General features: G+C 36.6%; 1 protein-coding gene across 1 annotated transcript in view; it reads right to left on the bottom strand.

Moving 5' to 3' along the window:
- Positions 1 to 18946, bottom strand: part of IL1RAPL2 (interleukin 1 receptor accessory protein like 2) — a 624194-nt gene that overhangs the window by 548981 nt on the left and 56267 nt on the right. The window contains exon 4 of the mRNA XM_066250474.1: positions 8311 to 8464. Within this exon, the coding sequence (XP_066106571.1) occupies positions 8311 to 8464 (154 nt within the window). The remainder of the gene's footprint in view (positions 1 to 8310; positions 8465 to 18946) is intronic.

Genomic DNA, 18946 nt, shown 5'->3' with positions numbered 1-18946 from the left:
TGAGCCAACCGGCCAGGGCCTGAAAATTTCTTATGTTAATACTTGTCTAAGTTTTAGTTTCTTCCTGTATAAAACAAAGACAATAATAGTATCCACTTTCATATGGTTGTTGTGAAGATTAAATAAGAAAATGAGTAGGAATCACTAAGCACAACTGTAAAGCCAGTAGCCACGGCCACCATCACAGCTGCCTGGCCCATGCAGGTTCACATTAGATTCAGACAGACGGTAATGAAACAGTGGAGCCAAAAGCTGGTGAGCCATCAGCTTTAATCCTAGCTTGCACCTGACAGGCAAGCAATACACACAGTGGGAAGACACTTCCCTTTCCATTCAGGGCTTTCAAAAGGCACTGATTTATCCGAGTTTCTTTGAATCAAAGGTTTCTAGCTCACCAGCCTTATTCACCTCTGTTCCCCATCTCCTTCTCTCTACACAAACTCTGCACAAACAGGCTTCTCCTTCAGTACCCTGCCATCTTAGCTGCTTCACTTCTTCTCTATGTGGCCTTTCTCTGCTCTTCTACACCATGGGCTCCTCCTAGAACATAATCACTCTTCCCCTGGAACAACGTGATCCCTCTTTCTTTCAAAAACCTTTTGGCATGAAAGCCCTCTCTCAACACATATTAACATAATCACGCCCATCCCAAGCAATCACCTGGGCGACGGGCTTCCATGTGGGCAGCACCATCTTTAACAAAGTGAGCATAATATATTTTATCTACCCAACAGGCTACCATGTGGGCAGCACCATCTTTAACAAAGTGAGCATAATATATCTTATCTGCCTAACAACAATGTCTACCCATAGTGAGCTTTCTATATACATTAGCCCTCTGGAACTCCATATTATGATTTTATGTAGCTGTTGGTTTGAAGACCCTTTATGTTGTGTTACCATTATTGAATCAAAATATTCAGTGTGTTTATTCCCCAACTTCTACCATATCCCTATGTTCCACTGTTTTTCCTAAATCCTCTCTCTCTCTCCAATGTCTCAGCAATAACTGTAGAGACATAAGGGAACAAAAAGCCAAAGCTATAAAAGTCCTGTTTTCAAATATGATGTAAAATTGTGTAAGGCCAGCAGCCAAGGCCACCATCATAGCAGCCACCTGGCCCATGCAGGTTTGCACTGGATTCAGACAGTCGGTAAAGAAACAACGGAGCCAAAAACTGGTGGGCCATCATCTTTAATCCTAGCTTGCACCCGGCAGGCAAGTAAAAACACACACTGGGCTCCAAAACCCACTCACATTCAGTGCTCACAAAGCTACTGACTTATCTGAGTTTCCTAGAATCAATGGTTTCTAGCTCACCATACTTATTCACCTCTGTTTCCCATCTCCTTCCTTCTCCCTGCACAAACTCTGCACAAACTGGCTTCTCATTCAGCACTCCGCCATCTTGGCTGCTTCTCCTGGCCTCCTCCATGTGGCCTCTCTCTGCTCTCCTCTCTGCTCTTTCTTCTAATGCTAATCTCAGGAACCAAGGGAGCAAGCTCCCGTTCTGCCCCCATTTTATAGTGTAGAAATCAAAACCTTTAATCCAATATACAAAACAGGGAAGTCTCTAATACAAAGTCGCTTATCTGGGGCATGATGGGATTGCACCATCCCACATCAAAAAGGGTGGGAAAGGCTGTCCTAAAACCAAGCCCCAGGCTACAAGCATCTTGCCTGCCCACAGCCCGCCCCCAACACACATTAATATCACCTGGGCGACGGGCTTCCATGTGGGCAGTGCCATCTTTAACAAAGTGAGCATAATATAATATATTTTATCTGCCCAACAAATTGTTTTCTCTATGTGTAAATAGCTGTTATTCCCCACACCAGAGGAAGGTTATTCAACAAGCTAAGCAGTCTGAATGATACCTTCAACAATTTCCACTTTGACACTTACCAAGTTAACAGTAACCCAGCAGCAAATTTTTGGCATATATTCATAGAATAAACCTTTCTTTTTAGCCATGGCTTCAGATACCAATGGGTCAAGAGAGTATCCTGTGTGTGAAAAGTTCAAAATTAGGAACTCGAGAGCTCTCAACAATAACTCCAAGAAGGGGCATTATTTGCATATTCACCCGAGGGCAAGTTAGTTTTTTTTTTTCTAAATAGCATTTCCTAAAAGGTGCATAAAATCATGCATTTGTGAATGATTTGCAAGGTGAATGGTGAATTATCTTCCAAATACAGTTAATTAGTGCTGGCTTCCTGCTTGTGTTAGAAGCCTCTATAATTTATGTCTGCCTTTGACCTTCTCAAAGCAGCTTGTCTCCTCTAATCTTGGGAGACTATTCCATTAGTATGCCCACCCTTACTCCCTTCTCCTCCTTCTTCCTCTATCACCTGTTCTAGTTCTACATTCTCACCATCATATCACCAAATTTCCCTTCTCACTATACCCACTGCACAAAATACAATGTGAGAAGAAAAGAAAATGTGTTTGTAAAATAACAAGTAGCCAACTGAAATACGTTGTGGGAAATAAAACTGTTAACTGTTGGCACTTTGGCCAATTGATCAGGGCACACTATTACATACGCCTATTTGTTGTTAACCCCCTCCCCCTTTCATTTGCAGGTTTCAAAAAGAATGAAATTTCCACAATAATATCACACAGGTCTTCTATGATTTATATATTAAAAGTGTGTTATAGAAAAGTTGCACTTAAATCAAATTCTATTCTAATGCAGTAAGAAATCTGGCTATTTAAAGAAATCTTATGAGAAATTACTTCAAAAATAATTTTATAAAGTCAATGACTGCCTTCTAATTTATTAGTTTTGAATATCTAGATCTTTTTATAAGTGATTTATTTAAAGACAGTAGCATCTATATACTTTAAAGAACACTTGTTTTACTGAATGTTGGGCAGATAAAATATATTATGCTTACTTTGTTAAAGATGACACTGCCCACGTGGAAACCAATCACCTAGGTGATGATATTTGTTGCCCTTCTTGCTTGGGATGGGCGTGATTATATTAATATGTGTTGGGAGGGGGCTTTCGTGCCAAAAGGTTTTAAAAGAAGAGAGATCACATTGTTCCGGGAAAAGAGTAACTACGTTCTAAGAGGGGCCCATGCTGTAGGAGAGCAGAGAAAGGCCACATTGAGGAGAGGAGAAGCAGCCAAGATGGCAGAGTACTGAAGGAGAAGCCCATTTGTGCAGTTTGTGCAGAGAGAAGGAGATGGGGAAGAGAGGTGAATAAGGCTAGTGAGCTAGAAACCTTTGATTCGAGGAAACTCAGATAAGTCAGTAGCTTTGTGAGCACTGAATGAGTGGGTTTTGGAGCCCAGTGTGTGTTTTTACTTACCCGCTGGGTGCAAGGGTTAAAGGTAATGGTCCACCAGTTATCGGCTTCATTGTTTCATTACTGTCTGTTGGGCAGATAAAATATATTATGCTCACTTGTTAAAGATGGCACTGCCCACATGGAAGCCTGTTGCCCAGGTGATATTAATGTGTTTTGGGGGTGGGCTGTGGGCAAGCAGGATCCTTGTAGCCTGAGGCTTGGTTTTAGGACTAAGCCTTTCCCACCCTTATTGATGTGGGGTGGTATAATCCCGTTATGGCTCAGATAAGTGACTTTGTATCAGAGACTTCCTTATTTTGTATATTGGATTAAAGGTTTTGATTTCTACACTATAAAATGGGGGCAGAACCAGGAACTTGCTCTGGTTTCCTGAGATTAATATTAGAGGAGAGAGCAGAGAGAGGCCACGTGGAGGAGGCCAGGAGAAGCAGCCAAGATGGTGGAGTGCTGAGTGAAAAGCCAGTTTGTACAGAGTTTGTGCAAGGAGAAGGAAGGAGATGGGGAACAGAGGTGAATAAGTCTGGTGAGCTAGAAACCTTTGATTCTAGGAAACTCAGATAAGTCAATAGCTTTGTGAGCACTGAATGAGTGGGTTTTGGACCCCAGTGTGTGTTTTTACTTGCCCGCTGGGTGCAAGGTAGGATTAAAGATGATGGTCCATCAGTTTTTGGCTCCGTTGTTTCTTTACCGACTGTCTGAATCCAATGTGAACCTGCATGGTCAAGGAGGCTGTGATGATGGCCGCGGCTACAGGCTTTTACACCGTTTGTCCTTATCTAATGCGAACCTACATGGACCAGGGGGCTGTGATGGTGGCCGTGGCTACTGGCTTTACACTGAAGAAATATTTATCAGATTCATAAATTTAAAAAGAACCGTCATAAAATACCCTTTCAGAACTTTGATAATCTTTCAAAACTTGTATACTCACATCATACACAGTCTTAAAAAAACTGCAATCTACATAATTTTGTTATTAAACCAGTCATACTAATTTCATATTGAAATTCCTATTGCTAAACTCAAAACAAGGATGAGTGCGTTACTCTTTAAATAATTCCAACCTTATATTTTGAATGATGAGAAAAAAATATGTTCACTGTTGTTTAATACTGAGCATATCAAGTAAATGTAACTATAAGATAATGCAAATAAGAATAAACCTTCACAGAGCAACCTCTTCAACTTCTCTACCAAGAAGCCATTTTGTTTCTACATCACACAGAATATTTGAATTTGTGGATGAAAAAGGAGCCACATACTAAACCTGACAAGCTCAAAGAAGGCCTGCATGACCAGTCTTAAATACTGAGAGCTAAAATAACTACATAAGAAAGTTTATAATCAAAACTTCCTAACTAAAAGTGAGTCATGGTGAGCAGTCAGTTCCTAGCACTGTCTCTTTTTTGATAAAGGTCATTCTTTACATTAACTGAGCCTATCTGTTGTCTTTGTGCATCTACAATAACATGCCTTTGGAATGTCAGAATCATCTTCTTTATCCAGACACCTCAGGGCACAATCTCCCACAAGAATAGGGACTACAGAGCTCCTTATTGTTATCTTATTCCCCATATACCATCTCTATGTGCTGTAAATATTAATTGTTAACTATCCTAAACCCACCAACCTAAAGGAAGTATTGATCCATTTCACTTTTTACTAAATTTCAGAGATTTCCCTGTTTTGCTTTCTCCCACTTCCCTAATCTATCACTACTACATTTCATGTAAACCCCTTATATCTTCCCCTTTGATTCTAACATATAAAATAAGATGCAAAACTGTTTTTTTTCTGGAACATTTCCCCAATCCATTGAGAATTTGCTTTCTGGCAATTGTCATTTTTGCTCAAATAAACTCATAAAAACTTTTTACAGGTTTGCACATTTCCTATATTAATATTTAGTTGGCATACTGTGGCAGGATTCTAAAGAAGCCCGCTCAGGATCAACTTGCAGACCCAGAGTCATATTATGTACTAGCAAGGGCCCAACTCTTAGCTTTATATAAGATGAATTTAGGTGAGTTTTTCTTAGAATTACCAACCTTCCTATTTTAAGGTAAGTGGCCTTAACTTTATTTGAGTTATTTAAAAAAAAAAAATCCTCCAGGTAGAACTAAAGGATAAGGGTTGAAATATCCCAGGCTGGCCCTGGCTGGTTTGTTCAGTGGTAGAGAGTTGGTGGGCATGAGGATGTCCCAGGTTTGATTCCCAATTAGTGCACACAGGAGAAGTGACCATCTGCTTCTCCACCCTTCCCCTTCTTCCTTCTCTCTCTTTATCTCTCTCTTCTCCTCCCACAGCCATGGCTCTGTTGGAGGAAGTTGGCCCTGGGCATTAAAGATAGCTCCATGGCCTCATCTTAGGCACTAAAATAGCTCTATTGCTGAGCAACAGAGCAGTGGCCCCAAATAAGCAGAGCATTGCCCCATAAGTGGTTTGCTGTGTGGATCCCAGTGGAGTGCATGCAGGAATCTGTCTCTCTGCCTCCCTGCTTCTCACTTAAGAAAAAAAAAATAACTCAAGCTAAGGATAAGAGGTGAGAAAACAGTGAGGATTAGTGTTTGAATTAATAACTAAACCTCATATCTTCTTATATAAACAAATGACTGTTGATCCAAAATCAATTTAAATTATTTTTAGCAAAATACATATTCAATACTTCTTTATTTAAATAGTAAATGAACATATGACTACTTAGTGATTAATGTTGCTTTATATACACACTTCTTTGACAGGTTTATCTTGGTGACTAAGAATCTTGGTGAACAGATATTTTCATGATACCTGTTAAGAATGTAGGTGAAACAATTTGGAGCCTATGAAAATTAGTTTTCAGGGGTGTGTGTGTGTGTGTGTGTGTTTGGACTAACAGATGCACAAAGGATTCAAACCTATACTTTTGACTAATTTAGCACCATTATCTCAGCTAGTGTTTCTCAAAGCATAATCCTTAGAAGGCAGACACCAGAATTACCTGTACAAAAAGGCAAATTCCAAGTTGATGCACTGAATTAAAATCTGAGGGAGAGATCCTGGAATCTGTATCTAAAGAGCCTTATCTCCATCTTATCTGGGTTCTTCCACATGATTCTTATACACACTACATTGTATAAGAATGTATTGGAGAACCTCTGGAACATTGAGTTCAGGTGAGACTCAAAATCTGTAGTCCAGCTACACTGAAAGTTTGGGGCACGCAAATTAACACCTTATAAAGTACACAAAATAAATAGCTCTAACATGCTTTTTCCAGATTCTAAAAGGAAACTAAAAAACCAAATGTGTTATCATCATTACCAATTAGCTGAAAGTATAAGGAGGTTTGGCATTTACTTTATTCTGGTCCTACTTAAAACCCTAGCCAAATATCATATTGTTTCAAACTTTAGTAAATGATTTCCAAATGGAAATGCTCTGCAAGCGTCTAATAAGATTGTGTGACTGTGGTCAAAGTGTTGCTGCTGCAAGGATCTGTACACAGTTAAGTCACTTATTAATGATGCCTCATTGCCTATGATTGACTCTTCTGCTTGAATGAGGCAAAAAGTCTAGTTCATGTTGAGGAAATGAGAAATTAAGCAAAAGCAGATCTTTGCTAATTTGAGATTCACCCAATATTGTAGTTAATTTGAAGGCTAATGGGGAAGGAACATGTAGTTCTAATCAAAGGAATAATTTAAACCTTCATAGAAGGTACTCTACAAATTCAGACTAAGAAGTAAAACTGTCATGTATTAGGATACAGAGTGACCTAAAGTGCATGTGTGTGTGTGTGTGTCTGTCTGTCTGTATACATTTCTAATAAAATATATTTTGTACTCCTAGTGATAACATTCAGAATTCTAAAATTGACACAAAGACAACTTGACACTCAGGGATCAAAAATTTAACTAAATATATGAATTATAGCAATGAACTTACTAAGCAAGTGCCATTATCATTAGGCTGATTTTAAAATTATCTCAAATCCTGAATGTTGCTAGATATAAACAAAAGTAACATGGAAGAAAATTTGCATTCCTATCATAAGTGAGAGTATAATATAATTAACCAATAAGTTAATATCAACATTATATATCTAAATAGGTAACATCCAAGTGAATTAGTAAAATTTAATCAATACAATAAATATTATAATTATCAGAATAATGTCAAATTTGACCATGCTTCAGATTTTATCTACAATACAAGTGAGTATGTACTTACACACATGCCTAAAACATATATAAGAAGAAAACTAGTCAAGATTGGTTGAGGAAAAAAGGCAGGTAGACTTGTCATATGGTTTCTTAGGGTTCACTACATTTTTTGTCAAGGATAACACTTATGGTACCAGGTAATGTCCTTTGTCTTCGAAGATTATTTTCTAACATTCTCTACCAGGTAAAAATATCCTGAGTTTCTCTCTTCCATTACTATATGTATAATTACTAGTTCACACTTTAATTTTAGTGCAGATTTAAAAAACACATGCACACCAGTCTTTTGGAGTGGCTCCATTCAAGAATCACTGGAAGCTCACAATAAAATCACTCATTCATAATCAATTTTGCGTAAATTATATTTGGGATGTAGTCAAAGAAGATTTCATTCCAAAAGTTCAAAAGAACTTCATTTTGAGGCAGCTTTCACACAGAGCTTCTACAAATGGGGTAAGTCAGCATTCTAGAGTGGTTCTAGTATACCTTACCTCTTCTGAGATGTTCAGTAACAATCAATGACATTTTGAAGAGTTAAGAATCTTTCATAAAGGCACAGAACAGATAAACAGTAATTGGGCACTTGTTTCCTAAATTAATTGTTCATATTATGCATATAGCTTATCAGTAAAACTTTTTAATAGTGAGCTTCTCATCTATTTGATTTGCAGCTAATTCTAAATTCAAAGCAAGTTGGATTTTTTAAGAAAATTGAATTTTTCCTCATACAAAATTATATTTAAAATTGCACTTGCCATAATTTGGAAGAACCAATTCTTACCTGTAACTTTCAATTCAGTTGTTCGTCTTACAAGTTTTCCTTCATACTTAAGTTCACAAGTGTAGTTTCCTCCATCCTCTTCATGAACTTCCTGGATTAGAAGAGCATTTCCTTTTTGTATTATTATGCTTCTCCACATTTTCGGCTTACATTCCTACAGAGAAAAAATTTTCAAGTAAACGAAAAATAAAAATTCCTATCACTGTCTTAGCACTGACAAGTTTGTACTTTCACTTTTTGTACTCTTCTCTTCAGTTTTCAAAATATCTAACTAGAATTAAGTCAATTACAAGACAACATTAGGATGTGCCCAATTCATATATTACAACTATCATACTAAGAGCCATTTTAAAAGTCCAATCTTAGCTGCAAAAATGTCTAGAGACATTCTGTCTAAATAAAAAAGTATATAAGCTCCTCAAATACAAAATTGGTATATGCAAAACCTCAAAAGTCTCTAAATGTCATCATAATGTTTTGATACTTCTTTTATTTGACAGGGATACTTCCTAAGAGTCCTAAGAGGAGAGTGTTCACTTAGCAACATACTATATTACAAAAGAATTTTAGGCATTATTAAAAATGTATTGTAATGCCCCCAGCTTCATTCTTTTTCTATAGGATTGCTTTGGCTATTCAGGGTTTTTTATAGTTCCATATAAATCTGATGATTTTTTGCTCCATTTCTTTAAAAAATGTCATTGGAATTTTGATGGGAATTGCATTAAATTTGTATATTGCTTTGGATAATATGGCTATCTTGATTATATTTATTCTTCCTAACCAAGAACAAGCTCATTATATCTTTTTCGATTTCCCTTAACAGTGGTTTGTAGTTTTCATTATATAAGTCCTTTACATTCTTTGTTATGTTTATTCCTAGGTATTTTTTGTTGTTGTTGCAATCGGGAAGGGGATTATTCTTTTGAGTTCATTCTCAAATATTTCATTGTTGGCATATAGAAAGGCTATGAACTTCTGTATGTTAATTTTGTATCCTGCGACCTTACTGTATTGGCTTATTGTTTCTAGTAGTCTTTTTGTGGATTCTTTGGGGTTTTCGATGTATAGGATCATATCATCTGCAAAAAGTGATACCTTTACTTCTTCTTTTCCGATATGGATGCCTTTTATTTCTTTGTCTTGTCTGATTGCTTTGGCTAGAACCTCTAGTACCACATGAAATAAGAGTGGAGAGAGTGGACAACCCTGTCTTGTTCCTGATTTAAGGGGGAAAGCTTTCAGTTTTGTGCCATTTAATATGATGTTAGCTGATGGTTTATCATATATGGCCTTTATCATGTTGAGATATTTTCCTTCTATACCCATTTTGTTGAGAGTCTAAAACATAAAATTGTGTTGTATTTTATCGAAAGCCTTTTATGCGTCTATTGATAAGATCATGTGGTTTTTGTTCTTTGTTTTGCTAATATGGTGTATTACATTAACCGTTTTAGTTATGTTGAAACATCCTTGAGATTCTGGGATGAATCCCACTTGATCATGGTGTATTATTTTTTTAATATGTTGTTGTATTCGATTTGCTAGTATTTTCTTTAGTATTTTAGCATCTGTATTCATTAAAGATATTGGTTTGTAGTTTTCTTTTTTTGTGCCATCCTTGCCTGGTTTTGATACCTGACTTCAAACTATAGTATACGGCCACGACAATCAAAACAGCATGGTATTGGCAGAAAAATAGACACTCAGACCAATGGAACAGAATAGAAAACCCATAAATAAAACCACATATATACAGTCAAATAATTTTTGATAAAGGGGCCAACAACACACAATGGAGAAAAGAAAGCCTCTTCAACAAATGCTGATGGGAAAACTGGAAAGCCACATGCAAAAGAATGAAACTGGACTACAGTCTGTCCCCCTGTACTAAAATTAACTCAAAATGGATCAAAGATGTAAACATAAGATCTGGAACAATTAAGTACATAGAAGAAGACATAGGTACTAAACTCATGGACCTGGGTTTTAAAGAGCATTTTATGAATTTGACTCCACAGGCAAGAGAAGTGAAGGCAAAAATTAATGAATGGGACTACATCAGACTAAGAAGTTTTTGCTCAGCAAGAGAAACTGATAACAAAATAAACAGACAGCCAACTAAATGGGAAATGATATTTTCAAACAACTGCTCAGATAAGGGCCTAACATCCAAAATATACAAAGAACTCATAAAACTCAACAACAAACAATCCAATAAAAAAATGGGAAGAGGACATGAACAGACACTTCTCCCAGGAAGAAGTACAAAAGGCCAACAGATATATGAAAAGATGCTCATTTTCTTTAGTTATTAGAGAAATGCAAATCAAAACTGCAATGAGATACCACCTCACACCTGTTAGATTAACTATTATTAACAAGACAGGTAATAACAAATGTTGGAGAGGCTGTGGAGAAAAAGGAACTCTAATTCACTGTTGGTGGGAATGTAAAGTAGTACAACCATTATGGAATAAAGTATGGTGGTTCCTCAAAAAACTGAAAATAGAACTACCTATGACCCAGCAATCCCTCTACTGGGTATATACCCCCAAAACTTGGAAACATTGATACGTAAAGACACATGCAGCCCCATGTTCATTGCAGCATTGTTCACAGTGGCCAGGACATGGAAACAACCAAAAAGCCCATCAATAGATGACTGGATAAAGAAAATGTGGCACATATACACTATGGAATACTACTCAGCCATAAGAAATGATGACATCGGATCATTTACATCAAAATAGTGGGATCTTGATAACATTATATGGAGTGAAATAAGTAAATCAGAAAAAAACAGGAACTGCATTATTCCATACATAGGTGGGACATAAAAGTGAGACTAAGAGACATTGATAAGAGTGTGGTGGTTATGGGGGGAGGGGGGAGAGGGAGAGGGAAAGGGGGAGGGGGAGGGGTACAAAGAAAACTAGATAGAAGGTGACAGAGGACAATCTGACATTGGGTGATGGGTATACAACATAATTGAATGACAGGAATACCTGGACATGTTTTCTTTGAATATATGTATCCTGACTTATTGATGTCACCCCATTAAAAAAATAAAATTATTAAAATAAAAAAATGTATAATAGGCTTTTACATTAGCAGTGATGTTTACAATGATTTAATTAATTAGTTCTTATACTAAAAAAATAATATTCCAAAGTTTCCTTCCTCATAGCCAACAGATTCATTTGGGTGGTGGCACATGTGGTCTAGAAAATTAGGTTTCAAGAGTTCTTTAGAAAAATAGCTAGGTTAAATGAGGGCATACTTTGTTTTAGTAACAGAATGGAGATATTATCAATCTATTTTTGGGGTTCAGTGATAAATGACCAGAGAATAAGAAGTCAATTCTTCTACTCCCCTGATAAGAATGTAAAGGAGTCTTGCTACTGGGATTGAACTTCCCTACCAAGGAATATATAACCCTTTTCCTGAGAATAAGAAGAGTATAACAATAGCAAAATATGTAAGAATACTCAGTCAAGTGGCTTTAACTTTTGGGAATATTCTCAGACTTTTCTTAAAATATTAATCTGGTTTGTCACTCATCTCAAATGTTCAAACAAAGTGGTAATCAAAAACTGTAAAAACATCAGTGGAGATGTAAGAAAGAGTTGTGAGTGACTGCTTAATAAACAAGGAAACAAGGTAAAGTATTTTACCATATCAATTCATTTTTTTTTTTGGTATATTTCTGAAGTGAGAAGCAGGGAGGCAGAAAGATTCCCACATGCACCTGACCAGGATTCACTCGACATGTCCACCAGGAGGTAATAGTCAGCCCATGTGGGCCACTGCTCCATTGCTACCAGAGCCATTCTAGCACCTGAGACAGAGGCCATGGAGCCATCCTCAGTGCCCAGGCCAATTTTGCTCCAATGGAGCCTTGGCTGCAGGAGAGGAAGAGAGAGATAGAGAGGAAGGAGAGGGGGAAGGGTGGAAAAGCAGATGGTCGCTTCTTCTGTGTGCACTGGTCATGAATTGAACCCGGGATTTCCACATGCTGGGCCAAAGCTCTACCACTGCACCAAAAGGCAAGGGCCTCTTTTTTTTTTTTTCAACTAATGCACTTTATGTTTGGAATCCCATATAAATTCTGAATCTCTTAATTAAGGAAATGAAAATTGTTTGTGAGGCAGATTATGTAAATAATAGTTGAGAGCCCTTTCTACTTTTCAAACTATGGTACAAAAAATCTTCTCGACCTCTCCTCACCCATTCATTCCTGCCCTCCTTAAACACATCTTAAAAGTTCATGTAAAGATAGAAGCAGTGTTGATGTTCAAACTCCAGCTCTGCATATGTGTTTGTGTGTCTTTTGTAAATGTATATACATAATTTGCAAAAGCAAGTTTCCAGTTATTAGTTATTACTTTTTATTGTAACAATTTTTTTCTTTTATGATAACAGGAGTTTAGACAAAAAAACACAAAAACTAGCACTTAAGTTCACAAGTATAATATTTAAGAGATATGCTTGCTTTATGTCCAATGCGACTACCTACACACATTGTCAGAGAGTAAATAAAAGTAAATTATCTAGGGCATCTAGATATAAGACTGCTTCACTCCCTAGGGTGTTTCCAAAGAACAGTTAAAGGTCTGTCTGAAATTACATTACACACCATGTCTGGCGAGTTTTATCACCTATATGAAATTTGCTTCTGACTTAAACCTTGGGATATCAGGTTTCTGGGAAAATGAATAAGAAGTCTGAACAGAAAGAAAAAAATAGCCCAGCTGCCACTATCACCATACAATAATAATCCACAATTATTTCCGCATTGCTTCCAACTCTGATAGCCTCAGATTTCTAAAGAATAATTTTGAAGGTCATTAAACAAAATATGGTCCCTCTGGGCATTTTTAGAGGAAAGGAAAATGAAAATTAAGCTGCTTCACTTTCACATAGTGGTGGTGAGGGCAAACAAATGAGCCCACACACTTATTTTAATCAAAGACAAATGGCATTGTTTTCTAATGTCATTTTGCAGGGAACATTCATATGCAATTAGCTCCAATCCATTTTCATTTTCCCTGCACACTGCCTTGGTTTTTTACTTAGGAAGTAAAATCTAAAGCACATATAAAAATTAGAAAATAATTCCTGATGAAGAATAGCCTACAACCTTTACATGTTCTTTGGGATAGATCTAGAGAGTCCTAAGTACTTTCCAAGTTGCCATCTAGCCTTATTTACACACAATAGAGCTTTGTTTGCTTGGTTGCTTGGGTTTTAACTGTGGCATAGAAAAATATAATTTTCAGGTCAACTCTACCCTTTTTCAGACAATGCTGTATAATTGAAAAGGCAAATTGATTTAGAGCAAGACAACTCTAGCTCAAAATCTGGGGTTCATTCAAGTTTTGTAATCTTGGGCACACTTGCTTAACTTCTTTAGGTCCCATTTGGGGACCCCACTGCCTATGGGGGTAATATACACTGTCATGTGAGTGGTGGAATCTAGAAGCTTGCAGGATTTATTGATTAAACTCATGGTTATACATCACATATATTGTTTTCCATCCCTAAACTTTTGCAATCCTGAATAACATTTCTTCCAAACCCCTAAATCTGCTTGTGAAAGTTAGTACTAACAAATAACTAAATAAAAATAATGATGCCTGCAATCATCACATCATCTCTTTCCTAGTGGACACACAACATCACAATACTCATTGCTTCCAGATCTATTTATTTAATTCCGACAGCCTGATAGGCAAAAAAGTTTAAAACGTTTTGATCCAGTGTCAAGATGGTTATTTATCTGAGGTAAGAACATACCATCAAAGGCTCAAGTATGAACAGGTCCTTAATATTGTCTTCAGTATATAATTTCTCTATTATTTAATATCCCTGAGAACATTAAAATAGTGCCATAAACTTGAAAGTTTTGTTGAAGGCCAGTCTCTCTGGAAATGCCTAAGTTCAACAAATACTTCCACTTTACAGTCTGGCTGTCCTCTCTCAGAGCAGTTTGTTATAGGCCATCTTTGATTAGTCAAAATAATATCAGGTTTAAAAACAAGTGTCCTTCTCTCCCTCTCTGAGTGGCAGATGTCATTTGCCAACAATTGCTGGGTTAGAAGTTCAGGATGTTCAACAAAATCGTCTATTAACCAAGCCCCTTGAAGTTACCTGTTGCCAGCTATATTTGGATCTTGGTGTTTCCACCCTGAAATATTCACTTCTGTATTCACAGCCCATTTCCAATATATTATCATCATATTCACAAGTATTTTTCAGTCAGTCTGGTTTGTTGGTCATGGATACTTCAGTGCTATTCAGGTCACATGATTCATTTCACATGGCAAGAATACCAGGATGATTTATTTAAATAGTGACACTGATGCTTAACTTTAGGCACAAAACAGCTGTGCAAGCCTAAGTCAATGATATACCCTCTTATCTTTATATCTCCTTTGTTCAAATAACTAACACCTCTCAGACTTAATTTCTATCTTTCTCCCCCCAAAATGAGCTACTTCAGAGAGTATCTAGGCATCTGCCTAAGTGTCTGAAGGAATCCTGAACTTTCTTCAACTTAAAGATGGAAACATAGGAGCACAACTGTAAACTGGATATCAACTTTGCTCTTCTCATCTCTATCTCTACTCAAAATACCTAGAATAACCCCCTACATAAAACCTTTCCTCTCCCCAGCTCTTTTTCTCCAACATTCTATCTTCACAGTCCAAATTTTGGTGTTGACCCCACAATGGTTAAGAGTATAAATATAACAACCTCACATGAAAGGTTTATTTCCCTCAGTTCCTTTTACCCAGGACATTATATATGGTTTTTAACAACAATTTATAAGATATACAAAAAGACAAAAAAAAATAGCATTTGAAGAGAGAGAGAAAGCTTCAGAACCACATTCAGATATGGCACAAAATTTTAAATTATAATTATGAGTATTGTAAATTCTTATGATTAATATTAATGGCACTAAAATAATGGACAGCATGTAAAAACAGAATAGACATGGAAACTTTTAGAAAGAATGAAAAGGATAATTTTATAAATGAAAACACTGTAACAGAAATAAGGAATGCCTTTGAAAGGCACATTAACAGACTGGATATGGCTGAGAAAAGAATCAGTGAGTTTAAAAGTATGTCAATAGAAACATCTTAAACTGAGAAGCTAAAAGAAAAAAGAATAGGAAATAAAATGATATCTAAAACTTCGGGAGAAGTACAAAAGAGGTATAGCATTAGTGCAATGGGAACACCAGAAGAAGAAAGGGAGAAAGGAACAAAGGTAGTTGAAGTAATTCTAATTCTGGAACACCCAAGATTACAGCAGACTGGGCATAGACAAAGAAGTCTAGTGCAAGGTAGGCTTCTTTACACATCTAAGTCGAGTTTTAAACAATATATGAACATGCTGAACAAAGAAACAACATGTGCAGAAGCACCCAGATGCGAAAAAGCATGGGTTGGACAAAAATATATATATATAAATATTTTTACTCTGTTGAGAGTGGCACTGAGTACGCTCATATCAGATACTAAAAACCTTAAATTCCAATCCAAGACACATTGTCAGGGATCAAATGTCATCTCTTCTATGTATAACATATCTCTCATAAGTTCTAAGAATTGAATTAGATAGTTAATAAACATGCTTGCAACAGGGTCAGACCCTATAAACAATAAAAAGAAGCTATCCATTCAATGGTTGTATGTAATTATTCAAACACTTAAAATAGTGGCATCCTATGTTCAGATGTGCATTTCTGAGAGATCATAGATATCATTCAAGTGGATACACAGAAGGTGGTTTGACTGTAAACAGACATTGCTCAAGAGGGTTTAATTTGCTTTGACCAGATTGTATCACTTTAATGTTATTAAGGGTGTACAAGAAGTACCTTCTAAGCCTGGATTCTAACAACAAAGTGGGAAAGATAAACAGCAAACTCCTGTAAAATTAGAGGGAAACATACACATAGAAGGAAGATTATAAATGTTGACAAAATATATCATTTCAATAAATCAATATATTGTACACTGAAAAGTCAGACTTATAAGACATTTATTCCTTTTTTTTTAAGTGAGAGAAGGGAGATTGAGAGACAGACTCCCACCTGTACCCTGACCAGGATGTACCTGGCAACTCCTGTCTGGGGCCAATGTTAGTACCAACTGAGCTATCCTCAGTTCTCAGGGCTGAGATGAACCACTGAAGCCACTAGCTACAAGAGGGGAATAGAGAGAGAATGGGGAGTGAGAGGGGAAGAGAAGCAGATGGTCACTTCTCATGTGTGCCCTGACCAGAGATCAAACCCAGGATATCTGCTTGCTGGGCTGATGTTCTACCCACTGAGCATACTGGCCAGGGCCAAGACCTTTATTCCTAATCACCAAAAATCATTGGTGACCCAAATGGTAAAAAGGTGAGTGGATAAACATTGGTACGAGTCTATAGTACAATATTGTTCTCTAACTCAAAACAAAAGGATTGAACTATTGATACATAGCACAACAAAAGCAAATATCAAATGCATTATGTTACATAAAAGAAGACAGGCACAGAAGGCCACATTTCATACAATTCCATTTATATGACATTTTTGAAAATATTAAACTACAGAAGTAGAAAACAGCTGGGTTTTTATCAAGGACAGGGGCTAGGAGGAGGGAATTGACTACAAAAGGACATAGAAAAACTTTGAGTAATGAAAATGTTCTATACTTTAATTGTGGTTACATTTGACAAAACGTCAAATTGCATAAGTAAAAATGATGAATTTTATGTATGTAGATTATACAAAATAGCATGACATAAAAACTCACTATTGATCTGGACTTCAGAGTAATAGCAACATGAGAGATAACCTTGAACTCTCCCCTTGAAATTTCAACAAATTAAATAGTTATAACTCAAGGAAGGAACCCCAGCTGGTCTTGCAGTCTTGTCTAAAAGATCTGTCCACCAAATGGATTAAAGGTGAGAAAGGTTGAGAAAAGGGGCTGAAGATAAGACACACTCATGGTCAGTTCCAGAGAGGAGTGAGGTCCGGAGTGACTGGGTTACCTTCTGCTGGGAGAAACAATGAGACTGACTGGCAGAGGGGAAGATACTAAACCAAGGTGACAGCAGAATGAGGGATCATGGCTAGCATTCTTGTGATCTGCCAGCAGCCCACACACAGCACAAAGAAAACCAAAGTGTGGCTTCCAGCCTCCCAGATTCTGCCTCCTTCATCTCATGGATAAGGAGAGTGGCAGAGACAGATCTCACAACTAACTCTCCAGAGCCACTCTCTCCCTTGAAAAGCAGATGTGCTCTGTGTCTAATCTGCTCATCTGTTGAATCATGGGGAGGAGTGCCAGGAAGCCTGAGATAGCCATTGCTAGAGCAATAAAGACTTCACAGCATGCTTTACCCACCATTGCACTACAGCCCTGCTTCCATGATTGCAACAGCAATGACCCAGCAGAGGTCAACCAAACGATTTCAGAGCTAAACCTTGTAATACAGTGCCACCTACTGGAAGAAAACAAAAAAAATCTCTGAAAATAAATCTATTTTTTCTTTTGAAATTAATTTTCTTTAATTTTTATATTTTTATTCTTATTTTGTGCATGTTTTGTGTGCATTGGATTATGTTCTTGGTTTTGCTCTTTGATTTTTGTTAATTTTCCCTTTATCTTTTCATTATTTTAATTTTTTTACTTTCCACTGTATTTCTAATTTTTAGTTGTTATTTTATTTTATTTTTTGTTAAATTTCTTAATAATACCACTCTCAAATGTTATTAAGGAAAAAGTAAATGAATACCATGTCTACACAAGAAAGAAACATAGTTTAGAAAGAAAATGAAAAATCTCTAAAAAACAATCTCAATCACATGGAGACCTTGGAGTTAAGCAATAGAAAACTAAAAATTGAAGTTCTGAAAATACTCAATGACATGTGAGAAACTACTTATAGGCAATTTAACTAGTTCAAAAAACCAAGGAGTAAACAAAATATTTGCTTCACCAAGGAGACTGAAACTTTAAAAACAGAGATGAAGAACTCAATACATGAATTGAAAAATGAGGCAGCAAGTTTAGCTAATAGAACATGCTGAATAGGGGAGAGAATCAGTAATATGGAAGACAATTAACTAGAGATGCTACAGATAGAAGAAGACAGACTCACAAAACTTAAAAAAATGATGGAGCTCTACAAGAATTGTCTGACTCCATCAGAAAAAGCTATATAAGAATAATGGGTATATCAGAAAAAAAAAGAGAGGGAGAAGGGAGTGGAGAAATTACTTAAACAAATAATTGATGATAACTTGCTAAGCATATGGAAAGTGTTAGATCCTTGAATCCAAGAAACAAACAGAATATGAAGTCAACTCAACCCAAAAAAATATTTTCCAAGGCACATCATAATAAAATTGTCAAACATCAATGAGAAAGAAAGAATCCTCTAGGCACCTAGGGATAAGAAGAACATAACAAAAAAAGGAAAGCCCATTAGATTATCATCTCACTTCTTAGCAAAAACTCTACAAGGCAGAGGAGAGTGGACCCAAACATTCAAAGAACTGAAAGAGAGAAATTACCAGGCAGGAATACTATATCCATCAAAGTTATCCTTCAAATATGAAGGA

Source organism: Saccopteryx bilineata, chromosome X (assembly GCF_036850765.1).
Source record: "Saccopteryx bilineata isolate mSacBil1 chromosome X, mSacBil1_pri_phased_curated, whole genome shotgun sequence".
NCBI lineage: Eukaryota > Metazoa > Chordata > Mammalia > Chiroptera > Emballonuridae > Saccopteryx > Saccopteryx bilineata.
This window is presented reverse-complemented; position numbering and strand designations above follow the sequence as displayed.